Source organism: Condylura cristata, unplaced genomic scaffold (genome assembly GCF_000260355.1).
Source record: "Condylura cristata isolate star-nosed mole 26May11 unplaced genomic scaffold, ConCri1.0 scaffold00006, whole genome shotgun sequence".
NCBI classification, from domain to species: domain Eukaryota; kingdom Metazoa; phylum Chordata; class Mammalia; order Eulipotyphla; family Talpidae; genus Condylura; species Condylura cristata.
In genome coordinates, this window is record NW_004567107.1 from 4025115 (window position 1) to 4045585 (window position 20471).

A 20471-nucleotide genomic window follows, 5' to 3' on the forward strand; every position below is an offset into this window, starting at 1 on the left:
ACCCTTCCTCGCCTGCCCCCACCTCGCTGGCGTGCTCTTGGGAATGTGGAAGTCACCCGGAGGGAGGGTGGGAGGTGCAGGAAAATAAATACTGAGAGCTACTGGAGCCCTGGCCCTCTGCGGCGGGCCTGGCCTCTGGGCAGAGGCGGCCTCCCGGGAGGGGCCCTGACTGTCCAAACACTGCTGCGGACGGCGCTGACTGCTTGCGGGCAGCTGCCCGTCTCCCCTCGCGCCGGCCCTGGCGGTCTCAGAGGGGTGGGGCCGGCCCTCCGCGCCGTCCTGGCCGGCCCAGCTCAGCGCCCAGCCGCAGGCTCCTGCGCGCCCGCTCCGGGTTCGCGGCCCGAGGCCGCCGGGTGGTCCCACTGCCACGCGCCCGCCTCAGGCCTGCTCCTTGTCGGCCCTCCAGAGCCGCTCCTTGACCTCGGGCGGCAGCGTGTTGAACAGGTCCTCCTCCACCACGAGGCCGCTGCGCTTGAGCAGCGGGCACTCGCCCAGCTCCACGGGCAGGCACTCGAGCCGGTTGCCCCGCAGCTCGATCTGGGTCAAGTTGGTCAGCTCGCCCACCCGCGAGGGCAGGGACTGGAGCACATTGTTGCCCAGGTGCAGGGTCCGCAGCTTCCGGCACTGGAAGAGCTCCGGGGGCAGCGCCTCGATCTGCGGGAAGGGGCAGAGGGCAGAGGTGAGGCCCGGCGGGGCGGCTCAGGCGGGCGGACCTCTGGGCGCTTCTCTGAGGCGCCAGCAGGGCCCAGGTCCGCCTGCGCGCACCGGCTCAGCCCTGCGACGGCTCCCTCGGGTCAGCCTGCCCGGAGCGAGGGGGCAACCCTCCGTCTCTGTGGTGCTACCGCCAGGTTGGCTGTGTGTCGCCCCTCAGCCGTGGCTCTGGGAGGGCAGAATGCGTGGGCCTGGTCCCACCTGTCCCGCACCAGGTGGGTCTCACCACCAGCCATTGCCCGGAACCCGTCGATCCTGCCTGAGGCTGAATAATTTCTGAAGGCGGAGCAGCCTGCCGAGGACTCCCACCCCAGCCGCTTCTGAGAAGCGGGAGAGCAGGACGGGGGTGAGTTCCCCAGCAGCGTCACCGCCTCCCGGGCCGCCGCAGTCTGTCACTAACGAGGCCACGCTGCCAGACACCAGGGAGCTCCTGAAGCCCCTCGCCTGGGCTCCACACCACACGTGGTGCCCGGTGGTCAGGAACGGGGCTGCAAGGCCCCGGCCAGCAGGGCCAGAGGTCAGGCGTGAAGGGGGTGTGCCGGAAAGGGGTGCCTGTGACCAAGGGCAGAGCCTTTTGGGAGCCTCCTGTGACAGACGGTGGTCAGGGCCAGCAGAGCCCGTGAGAGGGGCATCGGGCCCCAGAGCCCCTTCCCCAGAGGGCCCCTGCCCCACCAGCTCGCTCCAGGACCCCAGAGAAGGACGGGCGTGTCGTGCTCAGCTCCCACTGGCCACACCTGTCCTGCCCTCCCAGGAGTCGCTCATCCACTGATGGCTGGAGGTCACCTCCTGTCATCCCAGACCCGCCTCTCCTGCGCCTCTGGGACCTCGGACGCTCCCCCAGCAGACTGAAGCGACTCCACTCCACCTGGCCTTTGGAAAACGAGACCACTGTCCCAGGAAGCTTCTGCGGTGATGCCATCTTCTGTGGGCCTCCCCCTTCCCGACTAACCACCTGGAAAGGCGTGGTCTCGCCCTCGGCCCCTCAGCAGGCCGGCTGCTCCCGTCACGCTCAGGAACTACCAGATCAGTCACCAACGGTCATCCACACGCACCAGCCCCGACGCTGGGCTCCGGCCGCCCTTCCCACCCTTCCTGTGACCTGGCCCAGGGCGCTCTTCCCCCGACCCTCGGGGCATGACTCCTCAGCGCCAGGCTGACTCAGCCTGGCACCCTTGACGTTCAGGAGCCCCAGACACCTGCCAGGGGACACGCCCTCTCCTCTGGGAGATCCCGGCCTCCCCGGGAACCTACGATCCTGCATCGGTGAGGCCTCGTCCAGCCACAGGAGAAACCTTGAGTCACTCCGACCGCGCCCTGCTCCCACGGTCCAACCCAGCCCCACGGCCTTCGGATTCTCCCCAATCCAGCCGCGTCTCCCGCCCTGGCGCCTGGCCGGTCCCGGCCCTGCCTGCTCCCCGGAGGACGCCAACCCGGGCCGCTCATCCGTCCCTCACACTGCAGCGAGGGCACGGGCTCTGGGGGCAGCCAGCGCTCCCTTCACCCACTCAGTCAGCGAGAACCCAGGGAACGGCTGCTGCAGGCCAGGCACAGGATGAGACGAGGCCAGTTCTTGCTGTCAGGGGAAGGGCCTCAAAACACAGGCAAATAGGACTCAGCCTGCTCTAGCAGCCGCGACACTGTGGCCACTGACCTCAGGCGAAAGTCCAAATTCCAGGAGCTCACTGCCCCGCCCCCGGCTCTCCATTCCCGGTGACGAGACCAGGAGCCGCCCTCTCCCGCTGTCCACCACCTCCTGCCAGCAGACCCACAGGGCGGGCGAAGAGCCCCTCCTCGGGCATCCCGCAGCCCTGGGTTGCGGCCACCCCTGTGCTCCCAGCAGCGCCCTCGTCTCTGCTAACGCCTGGAACTTGTCTCTCCCCTAGAGACAGTCAGGACGGGCAGCAGGTGGGCGCTCGGGAGCCCTCGGAAACGCCCGGCACACCAGCGAGGGCACGGGCAGCGAGTGGCGGGACGAAGCCCGTCGTGGCGCGGTGTCCGTCAGCTTGAGTTTCAACCCGGAGAAGAGCAGCCCGGGGCCTGCACTGCCACAGCGCCAGGCTCGCAGGGCGTCGCAGCGCTAAAGGCTGGGGGGCGGGAGGCTGGCCGAGGCCTGGCCGGCCGGCCGGCAGCGAGAGCCTTTCTCCCTATAAGGGCATTTGGCGCCCCGGGGTGGGGCAAGACGTGATGAAGGAGAGCGACACAGGGCGTCCAGAGGGTCTCCTTCCTCGGGACGGCTTCCTGAGGGGTGACCTCAGTCCACAGGCATGTCACCAACACGCCTGCTGGGGGGCCTTAGGCTGGAGGCGGCGTGCTGCTGCGCCCCCAGGCGGGCCGCCCAGACCCTGCACAGGACAGGCCTCACGGGGCCCGGGAAGACCAAGCCTGAGCCACTCAGGGCGGCCTGGCCGTGCTCAGGAGCCGCCGATGGTGCCCACACACGTTAGAACCCCAAATGTGGCTTCTCCCCGGGAGTCCCGCTTGCCCGTCAGCAGGCCTGGCCAGTGGGGGCCCCAGGGCGCTGCTCAGAGAAGTCCCACCCTGTGAGCTGCCCAGAACTCGCTCCCACCACCTCGACGTGGGGAGCGCGACAGGGTCTGTCAGAATCTCCGCTCCACGGAGGAGACAGGGTGGGTCGCGGAAGAGACCTGGGCTAGACGGGAGGGAGGCGCGTGTGCCTGAGCCCTCCATCTGTGCGCTGCAGGCGAAGGGGCGAAGCTGGTCTCTTCCCGGGGCAGGGGGGCTTCAGGCTGCCCCTGCAGGTCCCGGGAGCTGAGCACGGGCTGACTTGGAGCAAGCGCTCGGGGGACGCCCGGCCGCACGGGCACCGCCTGGCCACAGGCACAGAGGTGGCGGCTGAACCCGGTCTCCGGCCCCACCCACCTCACCGCTGAGCCTCCGCCCTAACAGACTGGGGCCTGAGACAGTTCTTTCTGCATCAGCCTCTCTGCGGGTCCCCAGGACTGGCCAGGGGGTTCCCCAGCAGCTGTGGCTTGGTTTCCACCACAGAGGCCAAACCACAAAGCCACAGACGAGCCCTGCCGTGGACACCACCCGCCTGCCTCCCAGGGCCCCAGGGTGGGGGGCTGCCCAGGCCAGGCGAGGGCCGGGCCGCCAACGTCTCCGGGGCGTGGCCCTCCCCAGTGCCCGTCCCCCAGGCTTGCACAATTTCCTCCCCGAGAAGCAGGTGGGGACGAGCCCACCACCCCCGACACGCAGAGGGGAGGGGCGTGTGCGGCGCTAGGAGTGGTGGCCACGGCTTGGCCTCGCCTTGGTGAGCACCAGCCACCCCAGTTCCTGCCCCCCGTGCGCCCAGCTGGTCCCCTTGGCTCCAGTCCCGGTGCAGGACAAGCAAAGGGGGAAAGGCCAGCTGCAGGCTAAATCCCACCGCCCGCAACCCCGAGAGAACCACAGGCCGGGACTCTGGCCCCTGCACCCTGCTGCCCACCAGGAACCTGCGCCGAGGCCTGACCCCAGCCCTCCCGGCAGAACCCCCAGCCCCAGGGACCGGCACTTCCCGCACGGCCCCGCCCGGGGGTCTGGGCGCCGCGAGCGCGGGTCACCAAACTGTCCCCGCGAACACGGCACGTCCCCGCGGGGCCACGGTCAGCACCGCCGCCCGCCCGCCACTCACCCGGTTGGCCGTCAGGGCCAGACTCTGGAGGCTCTGCAGGAGGCCGACGTCGGCGGGGAGGACGGTCAGGTTGTTGTGGCTGAGGTCCAGGTAGCGCAGCTTGCGGCAGTAGAAGAGCTGGGCGGGGATCTTCTCGATCTTGTTGCGGTTCAGGTAGAGGCGCTCGAGGTTGGTGAGGTTGCCGATCTGGATGGGGATGTAGGCGATGTGGTTGTACCACAGCTTAAGGCAGGTGAGGCGGTGCAGGTGCTGGAAGCTGATGATCTCCTCGATGGTCTTGAGGTTGTTGTCCTTGAGGTCGATCTCCTGCAGGTTGTGCAGGCTGAAGATGGAGTGGGGGACGCGCTCCAGGTCGCAGCGGATGAGCTCCAGCTCCGTCAGGTTGACCATCTTCTTGAGGCTGTTGAGGACGATGAGCTTGGTGCCCTCGTTGTTGATGGACAGCTTCTGCAGGTGCACGCCCACGTCCGTGACCACCTGCGGCAGCTTGCTCAGGTTGCTCTTGAGCCGCAGGACCTTTAGGCGCTTGAGCTCGCGCAGCCCGTCGATGACGATGTAGCGGTTGTTCTCGGCGCTCAGGTTGCCGGTCAGGTGCAGCTCCTCCAGCGTCTTCAGGCTGTAGATCCACAGCGGGATCTCCTTGATGTCCGTGAACTTGATGTGCAGGGCCCGCAGGTTCTCGCGCAGGAAGGCCAGGGCGGGCGCCTCGATCTTGGCCGCCGTGTGGTACAACCACAGCTCCTTGAGGCCCGTGAGCTGGGCGATGCTGGGCGGGATGGTCACGTCGGGGATCAGCTCCAGCTTCAGGACCTCCAGCTCCACCAGGTCGAACACGGTGTCGGGGATGCCGCTCAGCATGAACAGGTGCAGCTCCAGCTTGTCCTGCGCGTTCTTGGTGAGCCGCTGCCGCAGCTTGTCCAGCGTCCACTCGTTGTTGAGGTTCAGCTGCCGCAGCTTGTTCTCGCTCACCTCCGACAGGAAGACGGCGAAGCGCTTGGAGTAGAGCGGGTCGTACTGGTCGATGAGGTGCAGCATGAAGGCGAAGTCGTTCTTGACGTCGGGGATGTCGCTGTAGCTGCTCTCCTCGCGGATGGACTCGAACGAGTACTTCTTGAGGGAGCGGCGCAGCATCCACCACAGCGTGTACACGCAGATGAGGCCGTAGAAGATGACCAGGCTGATGTAGAAGGACGCCAGGATCTTGAAGAGCGTGGCCAGGGGGTGGGCGCAGCGGTAGGTGCGGTAGCCCGTCAGGCTCTCGATGTCCACGGTGCAGTCCACGTCGAACTTGATGTTGTGCACGTAGTAGACGGTGTAGCAGATGATGAGCACGAACTTGATCACCTTGATGATGGTCTGGCGCATGTACAGGCGGTACACGATGTCGCCCTCCTCCACGTGCGTCCGGAACTTCTTCACCTTCTCAAACAGCGCCTTGGCCTGCTCCCCCTCCTTCTTGTCCAGCACGCCGGTCTCCGAGCGGTCCACGATGCCCTGCTCGATGCGGGACTTGGTCCGCTGCAGCATGGGCACGGTGGCCTCCACGTCCTCGCTCACCGTCGACGACTTCTTGTCCATGGAGCCGTTCATCTTGCTGAAGGCCGGCTTGGGGTCGCTCTCCTCCACCACGGTCTCGGACAGGGCCCGCGTGGTCCAGGGCGAGTCGAAGCACTTGAGCAGGATGGACACGAAGTGCTCCAGCTTCGAGCTGGTGCGTGGGAACTTGAACCAGAAGTTGCTGCAGGCCAGGAAGATGAGCGTGTGCAGGAGCACCAGGTAGGGGAAGTACTTGGCGAACCAGTGCAGGCGGTTCTCGTAGCACACGGCATCCACGTAGTTGTACTGGTGCCGGTCCAGGTCGTACTTGATGCCCGTGGGGCCCGTGTCGGGGGTGGGCGGGACGGAGGAGTTGGAGTAGGTGGGCTCGGGGCTGGGGGGGGCCCAGCCCCGGAAGGAGTCGTTGCAGGAGTCCTTGGTGACCCACTTGCACGGCAGGCAGATCATCTTGTCCTGAGTCACCTGCAGCGTGCCCCCAAAGACCGCAATCATCAGCATGACGATGGAGATGTAGTCGGTGAACACGTCCCACCACGGCTTCAGGATCCGGTACGCCGGCTGAGTGTCCGCAAAGTAGCGGAGCTCTGTCACGGGAATCATGGTTCAACCTGAAAGGCACCCACCCGGGACGGGGTTACTGCCGGTGGCCTGGCGCGCCGAGACCCGGGGTCAGGGAAGGTGACGGAAGGCCCCCGGTGCAAACTCCCACCTCCGGGCTCGCCCGGGGCCCAGCCTCGCCACTCCCGGGGCAGCCCACGGGGCTTTCTCCAGGAACCACGTGGTCCCCGGGCAGCTGGGAGCCACCTGCCTCCCACCGCACAGACAGGAAGGCGGAGTCCCAGGTCGGGGCCTGGCTGACGGAGCTGGTACAGCATCACCAGCGTCCGCCTCCACCAGTGTCTAGCAAGAACACTGGGGATCCCCATGTAGACCCTGATCCCCTTGGCCCAGACAGACCGGAGGGCCCGGTCTCAGCTCCCAGCTCACAGGCACCGGCTGCTGTGACCTAGTGATGTGATGGGATTTCTGACAGCTTGAGGACAGCGAAACACAGAAGAAGAGGCTGACGTTCCGTCACTTTTTGTAAAACAAAGAAGAAAGTTTAACAAATCCTGTCTGTGTGTGTATGCATGTGTTTGTGGTGTGTGCGTGTGGTGTCCACCCAGGGTCCCCCGAGCACTGAGGAGCCGGGAGGGCGCGGGCGCTGCCAGGTGGGGCCCCGGCAGGGGGTAGGGAACAAGGCTGCCGTCCACCCCGGCGGGCAGTGCGCTCACACTCACGCATCTATGTAAAGTGACCTCTGGCGGGTACGTCCACGTGTATGTGAAGAAACTGAAAAGAGCAGCAGCTTCTCCCCGGAGAGTCAGACTTGGCAGGTCCGGGCCACTGGTTTTCGACACGTGACTCCGGGGGCACTGGGGACGGCCGGGTGGGGACAGCTGGCTAAGCGGCCACACGCAGCGGCCGCGTGCGGGGCCTGCCCTCGGGCGTCGGGAAGCGCTGCTGCTACACCAAGGCCTGCAAGACAAGATGGACACGTACCGCTGCTCACTGGAGACCACCTGGAGCCCCGGGAGTGGGAGGGCGAAGGCAGCGACCCTCAGCGCTGCCAGGGCCACCGCCCACCGCCCAAGGAGCCAGGACCGCCCTGCCTTTCTGTGTATTCACTTGCAGGTAAAACTGATTGGGCTTTGCACCCCACGAGGCTAGAAGCAGCTTTTAAACCAAATTTAAGCGCCTAAGGTCTTGACAGATGAGCCTGTTTCTCCTGGGAGAAGAACGTGGGTGCCCACGGGCGGCACTGGGCACCGTCTTCTGATGACTGGTGATACTGGCAATAACGATGGTGACAAGCCCTTCCCGAACCGGGGCCTCCCTGCAGACGCTAAGTGCTTCCTGTCCCGTCTTTCCGGGTCACAGGCGAATGAGAGGGGAGGGCAGGAGGGAAGCAAACCAGGTGCTTAGAGGGACCTGGGCACTTGGCAGAGGCCACGGTGACCGCCGCACTGCCGAGGTCCTGAGAGGGAGCCAGGCCAGCCCTTCCGTGGACTCGCCTCATGGAATCCTTCCGTGCCCAGATGGGGCCCGCCTGGGGTCTCCCCACTCCACAGATGGGGGGGCGGGCTGAAGCCCAGGGAGAAGTCGCATACCCACCGCCTGTCACTGTGCTACCGAATGGCGAGCTGAGATCAAAGCCAGGCCTGCCCCTGCCCACTCACCACTGCCAGGCTCCGCGTCCACCTGCCCAAGGTCCCACATATGGGTGGTGCCAAGAGAAACCAAGCCTAGGAGTCCAGCTCCCCACAGGCTCAAGAACTCGGGTCAGCACAGGGCCAGCAGACACCACCCGCCTTGGGCCTGCGGCTCCAGCTGGGGGTCAGCCCGGGGAGGCCAGGACTCACAGGCCCGGGTGAGTGCCGCCCCACAGGAAGGCCGGGTCCGCTAATGACCGGCTGCTCCTCACACCACCCACACGCCGGGAGGGAAAGTGGCACTCCAGGGAAGGCCTGCTGAATCACGCAGCCGGCCCAGGCACCTGGACACCAGTCCCTCCCTCCTCGGCTCCCCGGTCCACAGCCAGGCCCAGGCAGGCGCCCGGAGACTGGGGACTGGGAGGTAGGAGGGGCCGAGGCCTGAGGGCAGGAGGCCGCCTGCCCCGAGAGTGCAGAATGAGACTGCCCAGGGCAGGACGCCAGCCACGGGGGTGGGGCGGTTCATGACCAGGCAGGATGTGGTTGCAGCTTCACTGTTTGGAGGGGAGTGGGTGTGTCAGGAGTGGGGAACACCCTCTCTCACTGTGAGGCGACTCACCGCCGGGCTGGCCTTGGGCCCCTGCTTCCTGAGTCCTGGATCTGAGGTGGGGACTGTTGACTGCTCGCTCCACAGGCAGGGGTGCTGGAGGCTCAGATGGAAATCGGTGCCCCCCTCACCCCCAAACCTGGCCTATAGGTACAATACGTTACCGTGTGCCCGCCCCCACCAAGGGCTCTTCCAGGGCGGGGGGGGGGGCAGTGCGGATAAGGCCCCAAGTCAGGGCTTCTCGGCAGAAAGGCGGTTTGGCCGGAGCGCTCCACCCTCAGGCCTCGCACAGCGCAGCGGGCTCCATTTGGTCTCCCAGCGAGGAGGAGGCGGGGAGGGCGGGAAGGGTGCAGGAGGGCGCGGCTGAGTTTCAGGTGGATGTGGGCAGGGCGGGGAGGCGGCAGGAAGCCGTTCTGGGCCCCCTCCGCTCTGTCCCTGCCCACCCCGAGGGCCCGGGAAGGACAGGGAGCACCCAACATCCCTGGCTCTCGGCGCCCGAGGCGCAGGGTCGGCCAGGAGCTGGGTGACTCAAGGTGACGGGCCAGGCAGAGGGCCAGGCCCAGGCTCTGCAGCCCGGGAGGGGTGCTCGGCCTGGCGCCTCCTTTTTTCCCAGTCTTGTTTTTGAGTTGTGGCAAAACACTCCAGATGTAAACCCAGCGCCGCAGCCTCACGGCACCACCCGCGCTCCGAGGACCTCCGCGCCTCTTCCTCCCGCCGAGCTAAAGCGAGGCTGTGACGCTCAGACCCGCCCCCGCCCCCCATCCGCACCCGCTGCTCTGGGTGCCTGCAAAGCGGCAGCGGCAGCCGAGCCATGGCGACTGCTCACTGGGCCCCAAGTCCTCCAGGCCTCAGGTCGCAGCGCGGCAGAACTGCCTCCTCTTCAAGGTCTAACGACCCGCCTGGAGCCCTTCTATACACAGGGAAACGGAGGCTGGGGACAGCCGGCCTCGGCCCACCTTGCGGCCTGGACGTGGGTGGGGCTGCAGACGCAGCCCCTCCGGTGGGCCACGCGGGGGCCCTCCCAGCCCAGCCACTGGGCGGTCAGCGGCCTCCGGGAGCACGGCCTGTCCTCCCACACGCCCGCGTCCACCCCTCCAGCACCGGCACGGGGCCGTTTCTCTGCCTGGAAGGCAGCACACGCTCTGCCACGGGCGCCCACATTTTGCACAAGGGGTGAAGGCTCCAAGGTGGGTGATCCCGGCCTCTGCCCTCTCTGGGCCTCTCTCCCCTGACCGGCCCCCGGCTCAGACCATGGTCTTGAGCTCCTGATACCACAGACACCCCATGTCCTGCATCTGGGCCGACAGCCGGCAGCAAGCCCGAGACGCTGCCCAGCGCGCCTGGGGGTGACCCAGGGCCTTCAAGCTCTCAGGCTACCAAGAAGTCAGTGAGAGGGGGTCTCCCAAACAGCCTGAGGGGTCCTCGGGCGATGGGGGAGCAGCCCCAGCAGGGTGCCGTGAGCTGAGAGGCGGTGGGCCACGGGCCAGTCTGGCCTGACACTGGGTGACGAAGAAACTTCACTGCCCCCACGCCCTGTGGGGACCCCTGGTGGGAAGGAAGAAACCCGAAAGAGAACCATCGGTGGGGCTGGCACGCACGGCCAAGAGGCGAGGCGAGGCCTCGGTCACAGCCAGCTGTCCCGTGCCTGCGGGAAGGAAACCACTGAACATAACAGGCCCTTTCAGCGGAGGGAAGCGGCTTCTACGCAGAGCCATTTTGAAAGGCGGCGAGATCCGGAATCGTAAATAAAAACTTCCCCAGGTTGAGACCCTTCCCCTGCACAGTTGGGGGGGCTCCGTCTTGGGAACAGAAGGCAGGATAAAAGGAAATAAATAAAAGGAAACTCATGTTCCCCTAAGTTTCCATTCCCAGCCTTTTAATAGTCACCAGCATTATCTCTGGGATTGAAAATAGAATTTAAAATAAACAGAGCCCCCAGAAGGGGGGCAAGAATAAACTGCCCTGGGACGCAGGGACCCAGTGTGCTCTTTCGCAGTCCCGAGGGGGCAATCAGGAGGCGCTAGGGCATCGGTCAGGGCAGGTTGCTCCTGAGGAGACGAGCATGGGGCCCGCGTTGGGGACGGAGACCCCGCGGGGACGGGGCAGCGGGGAAAGACCGGAGGGCGCGCGCCTGCTTTCTCCTGGGCCTGGCCCGGTCAGTCTCCCACAGCCCCTGCGCCCCTGAAGCCAGAGTCAGGGGCCCCCTCAGAGGCCAGGGAGGAACAGCCACCACCAGCTAAGCGGGAGAACCCTGGCGGAGCAGGGCAAGGCGGGCAGGCCTGGGGGCGCCGAGGCCGCCCACCCCGCCCTGGGCCCGCGCAGAGCGGGAGGCTGGCCGCTGGCTGGGAGAGACTTGAGGGCACAGATTCCGGTACGGGAATGTTCATCACGGAGTTATTTCTACCCCGGGAAAACTGGAAACCACCCAGAAGCCCATGATCGGATGATGAGTTAAACAGGGAGCGAGCGCGGGCCAGGTGACGAGGGCCGTGGCCGGCCAGGGCCTGCGGCACAGCAGGCCCCGGGCCGTGTGGGCAGCGCCTCCGCGGGCCAGACACGAGCGCCTGGGCAGGCGGGCCGGCGTCAACTGCTGCTTGGAATTGTTTTCACCTCCAGCTCACCTCCCCTTTCTATTACGAGCATGTTACTCAGGTAATTAAGAAAAAGGAAAAGCTTTTCAGAGTCCCACGCCCGCAACTCCGCGGCAGCTGAGACAATGTGAAACTTAAGGATCGGAGACAGCCGGTGTGGAGACACGAGGCCGCAGGTCCGACGACGGGGTGTCGGTGCAGGGGTCCGTGGCTGGGGCAAAGGGACAGACCCCGGACCTTCCAGCAACACGGGCCAGACAGCGTCTCTCAGCACGGGAGGTCAGCAGAACGCATGGCCTTCCCTGAGCGGAACCGGTGTTCTTCACGTGGAGAAAGCAACGCTCCATCGGCCCCTTCCAGGAAGCAAATTGCAAGATCAAAGCCAAAGCTGGGAGCCTTTAGGAAAAGCCCAGGAGACTCTTCGGACATCTTTAAGACGTCGTCCAGGGAGACAGACCCCTGCAGGCACAACAGACCGGCCACGGGAAAGTGGACATCGGCCCGGGAGCAGTGAAGCGCGTGCATGGTGTGACGGCCAGAACTCGGGGCTCCTACACTGACCGGAAAGCAACCCAACAGGAACACGGGAACACGTCGCAACAGCGTGAACAGACAGTGCGTGGGGTCGGGGCGGGGGACGCCGAGTTAATCAGAACCTGCCACGCCACGACGCTGGGCTGGGCGCTGCTCCTGGAAGGGGAGCAGCACGCACCCCGCACCCCAGCCCCTGACAAAACACCTTCCAGAGCCACTTCCCGTGCATGTGGAGCCGGGAAAGACTCCCAGGGCAAGAGGTCAGCAGGACCCCCACAGCGGTCAGAGGGAGGGGCAGGGGCGCCAGCAACATGGATGAGCCCCAGGTGGGGCCAAGCGCGGCCAGGCACGGCCGCGGGACAGGCTGGGAAGAGGCTTCCACAGGGCCTGAAAGAAGTAATTACCAGGGCGACTCTGAAGCCGTTGCTACAAACAGCGAGGTCTGACCCAATCAGTCCCGGACACGAGAGTATCTGCTTTAGTTTCACCCTTTTCTGTAAGCTTAAACTAGCTCGTGCGCAAAATTGACCAAAGCTGTCATCGTTTTGCCCCTCTGGGCGGGTCCTCTCCTGTTCTCACAGCTCCAGGCTCAGCCAGAGACAGCAGCTACTGGACCAGTGACCAAGGTCGTGGCTCTGGCCCCTCCCGCCACTGGCCCACTCACCATGGCACAGTGGCACCCATGGACTGAGGATGCCACAGACTGGAGACACTGAGTGGGTGGGCGCAGCCACACCCTCCCCCAGCAGCTGGAGGGTAGGAAGACTCCCACCGGGTTCCCGCCAGGGCTGGGGGTCAGATGAGCCACCCAGAGAGCCCTCTCCTGCCCTCAGAGGCAGGGGATGTCAGTAGGAGGAACACAATTTGGAGCTGGGGAGACCCGGGCTGCAACCCAGCCCCACATAGTAATTCCATGACCCCAGGCAGATTATTTAGTCCAAGTCTCATTGTTGCAACTGTCAAATAATAGCGCTACCTGCTTCACAGACCTCTCTATGAGGAGCCAAATGACATCCAAGAAAATATGCAGCTAAAAAGCATGTCAGGGGCCCTCCTTGGTGGCGCAGCGGGTTAAAGCACAGCACAGAAAAGCTTAGACCACTTCCGCATGAGTTCGATTCCCGCCTGCCCCGGAGGAGACCACATGGCGAGACAGACCTCTCCTGGCCCGCCCGCTGCTCCCCTCAGCAGTGCACTTCGTCGATCTGCCTGTTCTGTACCCCGCTCTGTCTCTGGTGAATCCCCTCACCCTCCGCATCTCTGACCTGTACCCCAGTTCTGTACGAATAAATAAATAAACCTTTAAAAAAAAAAAAAAGCATGTCAGTAGCTAATGCATTACTGTGTGCATGGAAAAATCTGGAAAGCTCAGGCCTCCCTGGTGGCACAGGGGTTAAGTCTCAGAGCGATTAAGCCATCACTAGCCCCTGCAACATGAGTTCGATCCTCAACAAGGGAGTGACCCCCAGGGCGCAGCAGACTTCTGCCTCCTGCTGCTCCCCTCAGCAGTGCATGTCATTAGATCCACCTGTTCTGCGCCCCACTCTGTCTCTCTGGTGACTCCTCTTCCCCCCCACCCCGCACCTCTGGCCTACACCCCAGTTCTTATACGCATAAATAAAGTCTTAAAAAGTATTTGGAAAGCTCTACCTAGAATTCTAAGTGGTTAAGTCTGAGGGCGGCAGGATTGTGGCATTCATCTATTATAATTTGGTACTTTTATGAGCAGAAAAAATACCTGGGGAAAAACCAGAAGACCCTCCTTGCTGTATGATTTCCAGTTGCAGGAGGCTTACAAGAAGCACCTGCCACGAGCTATAAAAGGGCTAGCGCACCTGGAGCCCTGCCCGGCACAGGCCCCAAGGCCCAGTCGTCCCCCAGGGAGCAAGGCTTCGGGCGGGTAAGCGCAGAGCCAGCACATGGCGGACTGGCCCTCTCTGAGCTCAGATCCCCCTGCAGCATGGAACTATCACAACAGCCGTCTCGGGGCTACTGTGAGAAATCTGAGAGGCCTGTCACGTGCACCCACTGCCCGGCCTAGAGAGACACTGTACTTGCCTACCACTACTCCCCGCAGAACCCCCAGAATTCAGTGGGAGAGGCTGGGAAGGGTGAGGGCCGAGTTGTACACGCCAATCTGGGAGCCCTGACCAGGCCACCCAGGGCCCCGGGGCCAGCCTATTTTGCTGAGGTGATGCTTCTTCCAGACGGAAGTCAGAGCAGGGACGGACTGCCCCCCGCCCCATCCCGGGGTGACCACCCACACGCACTCTGGTCCCCACACTGGCCTGCAGAGATCTGGCTCCCACACCTGAGCTGTGGCTGGCAGGCAGGGTGGCGGGTAAACAGGGCACAGAGGGCCTTTTGTTTAAGCCCAGGGATGCCAGGGAAACTCTCTGGGCCCAGGGAAGGCAGGAGGCCGGCGTGCCTCGGCCGAGGGAAGGCTGTCCCTCCAACACTGTTCCTGGGAGGGGAGGGCCGCTCCCAGGGCCTGAGAGCGGCGCGGGTCACAGGCCCTGTGCCGGCTCTCGGCCTGTGAATCTGTTCCTCAGTCAGCACCCGCCCAGCCTCCTCTGGCCTGGGACGGAGGAGGGAGGAGACGGCTCACCTCGTCATCTGGCGAAACAGGCCCTCCCAAGCCAGAGCCGGGCACTCCCTCCAGGCCCCCACACCCAGCTGCGTTGAGTCAGCGGGCTGCCTGCAGGCTGGGGGCGCTGCCTGGCCTGGCTGGGCACTGCCCCGTGTGGAAGGACACGCCCTCACTTCCTGGGGAAAGGCCACAGCAGACAGCCTGAGCGGGAGCTGAAGGAGCCTCAGTGCCGAGCTACTCTCACGTCGGGGCTGAGCCTCCCAAACAGGTTCAGCCTCACGGAAGCGCAAGGTGCGGCCGCCAGCTGCAAAGGCTCGCAGCTAAGGGGCAGCAGGAGCTCAGGCCCGCCCCACCTGCACGCTGCTCCCTGCCCGCTCTGCTCCCTGCCCACGCTGCTTCCAGCACTCCCCCTGCCAGACTCCCCATCTCCAGGAAAGCGGGAGGGCGGCTCCCCTGGCGTCTGTCTGTGAAGTGGCCGAGCAGGGCAGCGCGCTCCTCACGCGCTGGCAAACGCTGGCAAACGGTGGCCTGGTGATGGCCACGTGCCCAGCGGACGTGAGGGTGGAGCCGCTGTCGTGGAGGTAGGTGGTACCAGGCCCTTCACCGGGTGCAGCCTGAGGCCCAGAGAGGCTAAGTGCCCTGCCCCAGGCCGCACAGCTACAAGGGGGGAAGCCTCACTGGGTCTGACCTTGCTTGGGGCCTCACGGGAAGCAGGTCTCCCGGGCCTACCTGGGCTCCAACCCCCCGAGAGCTGCGTCCCCAGATGAGACGCCTTCTTCTGTGGGCCGCCTGGAATGAGAGGCTCAGCAGCCCTCACAGGCTGGGCCCGATGCGCCCGCTCCCCGGCACGGCGCACAGCGCTCAGGCAACGCCAGAAGGAGCCTGGTCGAGTGGAGCGTGGGGCCTGGGTCCAGGGGAGCGGAGGGGCGGCGGACACAGGTCTTGGTCTGCTGCGAGCATGAGTGCTGCCTTCCTCGACTGCCCGCCTGCCTGGCCAGTGTGGGCAGGAGTGCCCAAGAGGCACATCTTCTGCTCACCCCAGGGAGCCAGGACTAGAGGCCTGGCTGTGGGCGAGCGGCAGGGGGCCGCCCCCAGGGACGCACTGAGGGGCAGGACGCTGGCACCACGGCCCTCTCCCCACCAACACATGTGCAGACACCCGACTTGGGGAGCCTGGCAGCGGCACTCTGCAGTACCCCGATGGTGCTCAAGGCCATGGGGTTTACAGCCTCTCTGTGGCAGCGGTCTACTTAACGCTGAGGTTTGAAGTCCTCAAAGACAGTTAAATGCAGAGCGTGCTAAGTGACATGGATGCAGACAACGGGAAAGAGCGTCAAAGTCATCCTGAAAACCTCAGCCTCACGCAGCCCTGAGGCGGTCAGTGGACCCCCACCCCCAACACACACTGAGCGGCCACCAAGCTCCTGGACCCTGCCTCCACCCCAGGGCGTCAGTTCTGGAAGCCTGGGGCCCCTTCCCCAAGGCTGGGCCTCCTGGTCCAGCACGGAGGACAACAGTGGTTGCACAGGCCAAATCTGGGGCTCCCTGCAAGAGCAGGAAGGAAGAGAAGACTCCAGGGAAAGAATGGGAGGGAGAAACACAGCACAGGGAGAGCTGGGCCGCCAGGGGCTCTGCAAGAACCCCTTCCTGTCTGGACCCCGCAAACCCAGTTCCCCCCACATGCAAGGCCATTGGGCACACTGGAAATTTCCCCTCCTGAGACTCATTCTGAAATGGCCTGGAAACACCTGGAGACCCAGGTCACAGGGCAGACCCCCTGCCTGCCCCAGCCGCCCAGTCAGGGCTGACCAGGTCAGCTGGTGGGCCAGACTCAGGCAAACACCCCCCACCTCCCCGTGGCCCTGCCTCAGGCAGACAGAGGCCCAAACCTGGACATGAGGCCTCCAGGCTTCCTCCAGCCACTCCTGGCCGGGAGGAGGAATTCTGCTCCCAGATGTAGGACCTGCGGCGGCCGCGTGCTCCTGCCTGCTCCTGCCGAGCCATGCTCAGCCGCCCTCTGGGGTGCAGTTCCTCAAAACCAACAGGAAACTCCAACTGGGCCTGGCCGGGTCTGCGACCTCGTCCCGATAAACAGGAGTCAACAGAATCCCGCAGTGGGCACTTCCCACCCCTGCTGCCGCCCGGCAAGAGCTCAAGGGAGGTGTGACAGGGAGAGAAGCGGGGCACTGAGCGCCTCACGGTCTGCGAGCACCGCGTGGGCGTGCAGCTCCGAGCCCCTCTGCAGTCGGGGATCGAGGGAGATGCCACTTTGACGGGACAACAAACATCAGAACACGACTTAAACCAGTGGTAAGCCTGCAACTACGCTAGCAAACGCGAAACAATGAAAGGGCCATTTCCTTTACAGCCAGGCTGGGGGGCCAGGCCTTCCTCCCCAGAACAGAAAGGGCCCCGGAGGCTAAGCTCTGGGGTCAAGGCCAGGCCCCCTTCCGTCCCACTGGGCTTGGCAGGTGGCTTCTCGCCCCGAGCCTCAGTTTCCACATGTCAACAGGGGTGAAGGTCACTGCCTGCTCCCACAGCTGATCAAAGGGAATCGCTCACAAGGGGGTGTCTTACAAATGATAAAATGGCCTACACGCACCCCAGGTCAGACTGGGAGCAGGCTCTGGGCCACACACTCTCAGGGCTCCTCCCCTTTGCGCACAAATCATGCTACAGGAGGGCGGCGCTGGCCTCAACAGAGGAGAAACTGAGGCTCAGGGACCCAGTCGCCCAGCGTGTGACAGCTGGCACCAAACCCAGGCCTGACCCCACCTCAGGCCTCCCCAGGGCCCTCTCCAGCCTTTGGGAACCGCTTTCCAAAGCAGAGGCCAAAAAACCCCAGGCCCGAGATGGCCTCGAGACGAGAGGAGTGTGGGGGACAGGCCCCCACACTGGCTGGCTCCCTCAGACACGCGTCGACACAACCAAGGCGCTGACAAGCTGCCGTGGCGGCCTCCCCCGAGGCCCAGGACCACACAGCCCGTGCTCACAGGTCACCCTTGGGAGGGCGGGTCCCTGCCTGGAAGCATCATGACCCGCGGAAGCGATCGGGTGAGGAGAAAACCTAGAGGTTCCCAGTGAAACGCCACCCTGGTGCGGGGTGAGTGCACGGCCGTTGAGGGGGCTGCCCCTGTCCTGGGCGCCCCAGGGCCCCAGCGAGAAGAGCAAAGGCCGCTGCTGAGATGGCGAGGTGTCCTTTGCCCCTGGGCCGGGGAGGCGCCTGACGACCCCACGAGGCCTGGAGGGAGGCCCGTCTTACCCCGGGGACGGCACTGCTATCTGCGCGTTGGCCACCGCTGAGGCTGGCGCGGGTCGGTCGGGGCAGGGTCCGGGCACTCCTTTCGCTCCATGGAAGGTGCTTCCCTGTAAGGAAGCAAGAGCCATGTCAGAGAAGCACGTGACCATCCCAACTGCCCGCCACACTGCCGAGGTCACTGGGGGCCTGCTCGGTGCCGGGCCCGGGCTGGGCTCCAGGTGCCAGGGAGCGCAAGCGAGGGTCCTGCCCCGCAGAGCTGGGTCTCCTGGGTGAGGCCCAGTCCACACCTACAAGAGGCCCACGGGGACCCAGACAAGGGGGGCCAGGGAAGGCTCCCTGGGAAAGGCGCTGCCAGAGCTGAGTCCTGAGGAAGAGCAGGAGCTGGAGCAAAGCATTCCCGGCAGAAGGAACAGCACATGTTTGCCCGCAGGGGAAAGAACATGACATCCAGAGAATGCTGAGCACTTCCGCCAGCTCCATCCGGGACCGGAAGGTGAGAAGTGGCGAGATGAGCCAACCGGGGTGAGCTGCATCTGGACGAACACACACACCCCAGACCCACACGAATCCACCCGCCACCCCTCACTTAGCCAAGAGGCATTCGGTAAGCGCCTACTGCATGCCAGGCACTCTGTTCAAACTCACTGGGGTGGACAAGTTAGTGGGGCGGGGAGGGGTGTGACCAGAGGACAGGAGGGGGAGAGGGGAGCACTTGAGCCAGCCAGGAGCTGAGGAGGGGTCCACCCAGGGAAGGCAACAGATAAACAGGACTGGCCAGGCAGGAGGAAGTGGCGGCGGGGGAGAAGCACGGGTTGGTGAGCCTTCCGACCGTCTACGCCAGGGAGCGCTCACCATGCCCACCCCATGCCAGGCACTGTGCTGCGAGCCCAGCCGCTGAGGACAAGTGCCAGCCTCGCGGGGAGCCTGGTCAATAACCAGCCATTCCACACCGGGCGAAGCAACCAGAGCTGGACGGCCCAGAGGCTGTGGACACCGGCCTATCCCTGCCCACCCTCCCTGGCTAGGACGGGATACCCACGGAGGCCGGCAGTCGCGTCGCTCACCTGTGGCAGAGCCGGGGCCAGAACTTGGCTCCGGACTCTGTCCCTGATTCACCTAATCCTTCCTCTTCCAGGAAACACGCCGCCCACCCGGCCGGCCCGGGCGCAGCTGAGGCTCCTTCCTCTGCTCCCTCCGTGCTATTCCTATTATTACCGGCCACTGGAGCAGCACTTTCCTGTCTCTGCTCTGACGGCACCCGCCGGAGGCCAGCCCGGAGTTCCCCTCTCAGCATTCCTGACCAGAACAGGACTGACTGAAGGACCAGTGGCGGAAGGGAGGGCGGGATGAGACCAAGGATGGAGAGATGGTCCGCTGGGCTCGGGGGCTGTCCTGCCTGCGCCCCCACGAGGTCTTAGCCAATCAGCCCGGGCCTCGTCGCCCCATGTGCCCCCTCAGGATGGGGAGCCACTGCCGGGCTGACTCCTCTCTGGTCCCACAAAGTGCAAGCCAATCTGGGAGCGGCCCAAGTCTAGCCTCCCTGAGCTGAGCCACGGGGGACACCCTCAGAGCCCAACTGTCCAGAAGGCCGTTCAAGGTTTGCAGGGATAACTGTTACCCAGTGGATACGGCCAAAGGAGGGGTACAGAGCATCTGGTGGCGCTGGGGTGGGGCTGGGCTGCCAGTCTGTGGGGCCCCGGAAGACAAGGGGCATCAGGCCCAGTCCTGCAGGAACGGGGACATGGGGAGGCAGAGGTCCTTTACTTGGGCCCCAGCATCGCTTCAAGCTGGTGCTCCAGCACCGCCAGCTGCCCTTGTCTCCCTGTGAGCCAGAGGGGACACCTGACCTTCAGCAAGGCAATGCCAAGGTACTGCCCAGTCCCTCTGAACAAACTCCCGCTCCCCAGGAGAAGGGTCACAACAGCAGACCTCCCTGGGTCTCCAGTCCGCTGTCTGTCTGGCAAGCGGTCTCCATGAGGGCGAGATACAGTCTGGCAGGGGTTAAAGTTACACCCGGCAGAAAAGTAGGGAGAGGCCCCTCGGGCTTTTCGGCTCCCCCAAGTCGCTCCTCCACAATTTAAGCCCAATTCACTCTCCCTCACCAAGGACCCTCCCGTCCTGTGCTCACACCTCATCCCCAGGCTCCTGAGGATGGGGGCAGAGAAGGGGGGCCACCAGGGGCAGCCCCACCTTTCCAGCCAAGTCCTCATCAGGGCGCTGCACAACCCCCCAACTATCTCTTCCCTTCCAAAAAAGGCAGCAGTGGCATCAGCTGAGAACCAGCCACATCTCGGTCCCTCCAGTCCAGACCAAGGAAGGAGCCGTCAATACAAGGGGCAGAATCGCGCTGCCCGCAGAGGACACGTTCCTTCAGCTGCGCTGGGTCTGCGCTTCACCCCGGCGGCGCCCGACCCGGCAGAGCTGGCTGCGGGGCCCCTCGGGATGCACAGGCCACGGGGGCTCCCACCCCACACTGGTCTTCCCAGGAACCCGGCCCCGACCGGCCCCAAACAGGCACCGTTCCCGCCGACGCCGAGGGAGGGAGGGGTGGAGAGGAGAGCGGGCCGGGGCGCAGGGAAGTTCGCAGGGGCAGTCTGAAAACGACAGCTGGCGAGGAGCCCAGGAGTGGCCCCCCGAAGGGGCGGTGTGGGTCTGGACGCGTGAGAATGTGGGGGGACCCAAGGGGATGACAAGGGGACCTAGGGGAGCCGAGGCGGAAATCCCGGCAAGTAGAGCGCAGGGAGGCACTGGGGTGCCCGGGAGGGGGCTCGCGCGCCGCGGCACCGAGGACAGGGTGGG

General features: G+C 65.0%; 1 protein-coding gene across 2 annotated transcripts; it reads right to left on the bottom strand.

Annotated features, from left to right (window-relative positions):
- Positions 1–279: 279 nt before the first annotated feature.
- On the bottom strand, positions 280–20051 carry LRRC8A (leucine rich repeat containing 8 family, member A). Of its 2 annotated transcripts, none has more exons than XM_012721475.1 (5): positions 18737–20051; positions 17676–17779; positions 7174–7417; positions 4343–6507; positions 280–654 (listed from the first exon to the last, which is right to left on the bottom strand). In XM_012721475.1, the coding sequence occupies exons 4-5, from the start codon at positions 6497–6499 to the stop codon at positions 379–381; spliced, it is 2433 nt and encodes an 810-aa protein (XP_012576929.1). In that variant the 5' UTR covers positions 6500–6507; positions 7174–7417; positions 17676–17779; positions 18737–20051; the 3' UTR covers positions 280–378. The 2 variants fall into 2 exon arrangements, with proteins under 2 accessions (XP_012576929.1, XP_012576928.1); XM_012721474.1 differs by having other exon boundaries at positions 7180–7417; positions 18737–19395.
- Between the last annotated feature and the right edge of the window lie 420 nt (positions 20052–20471).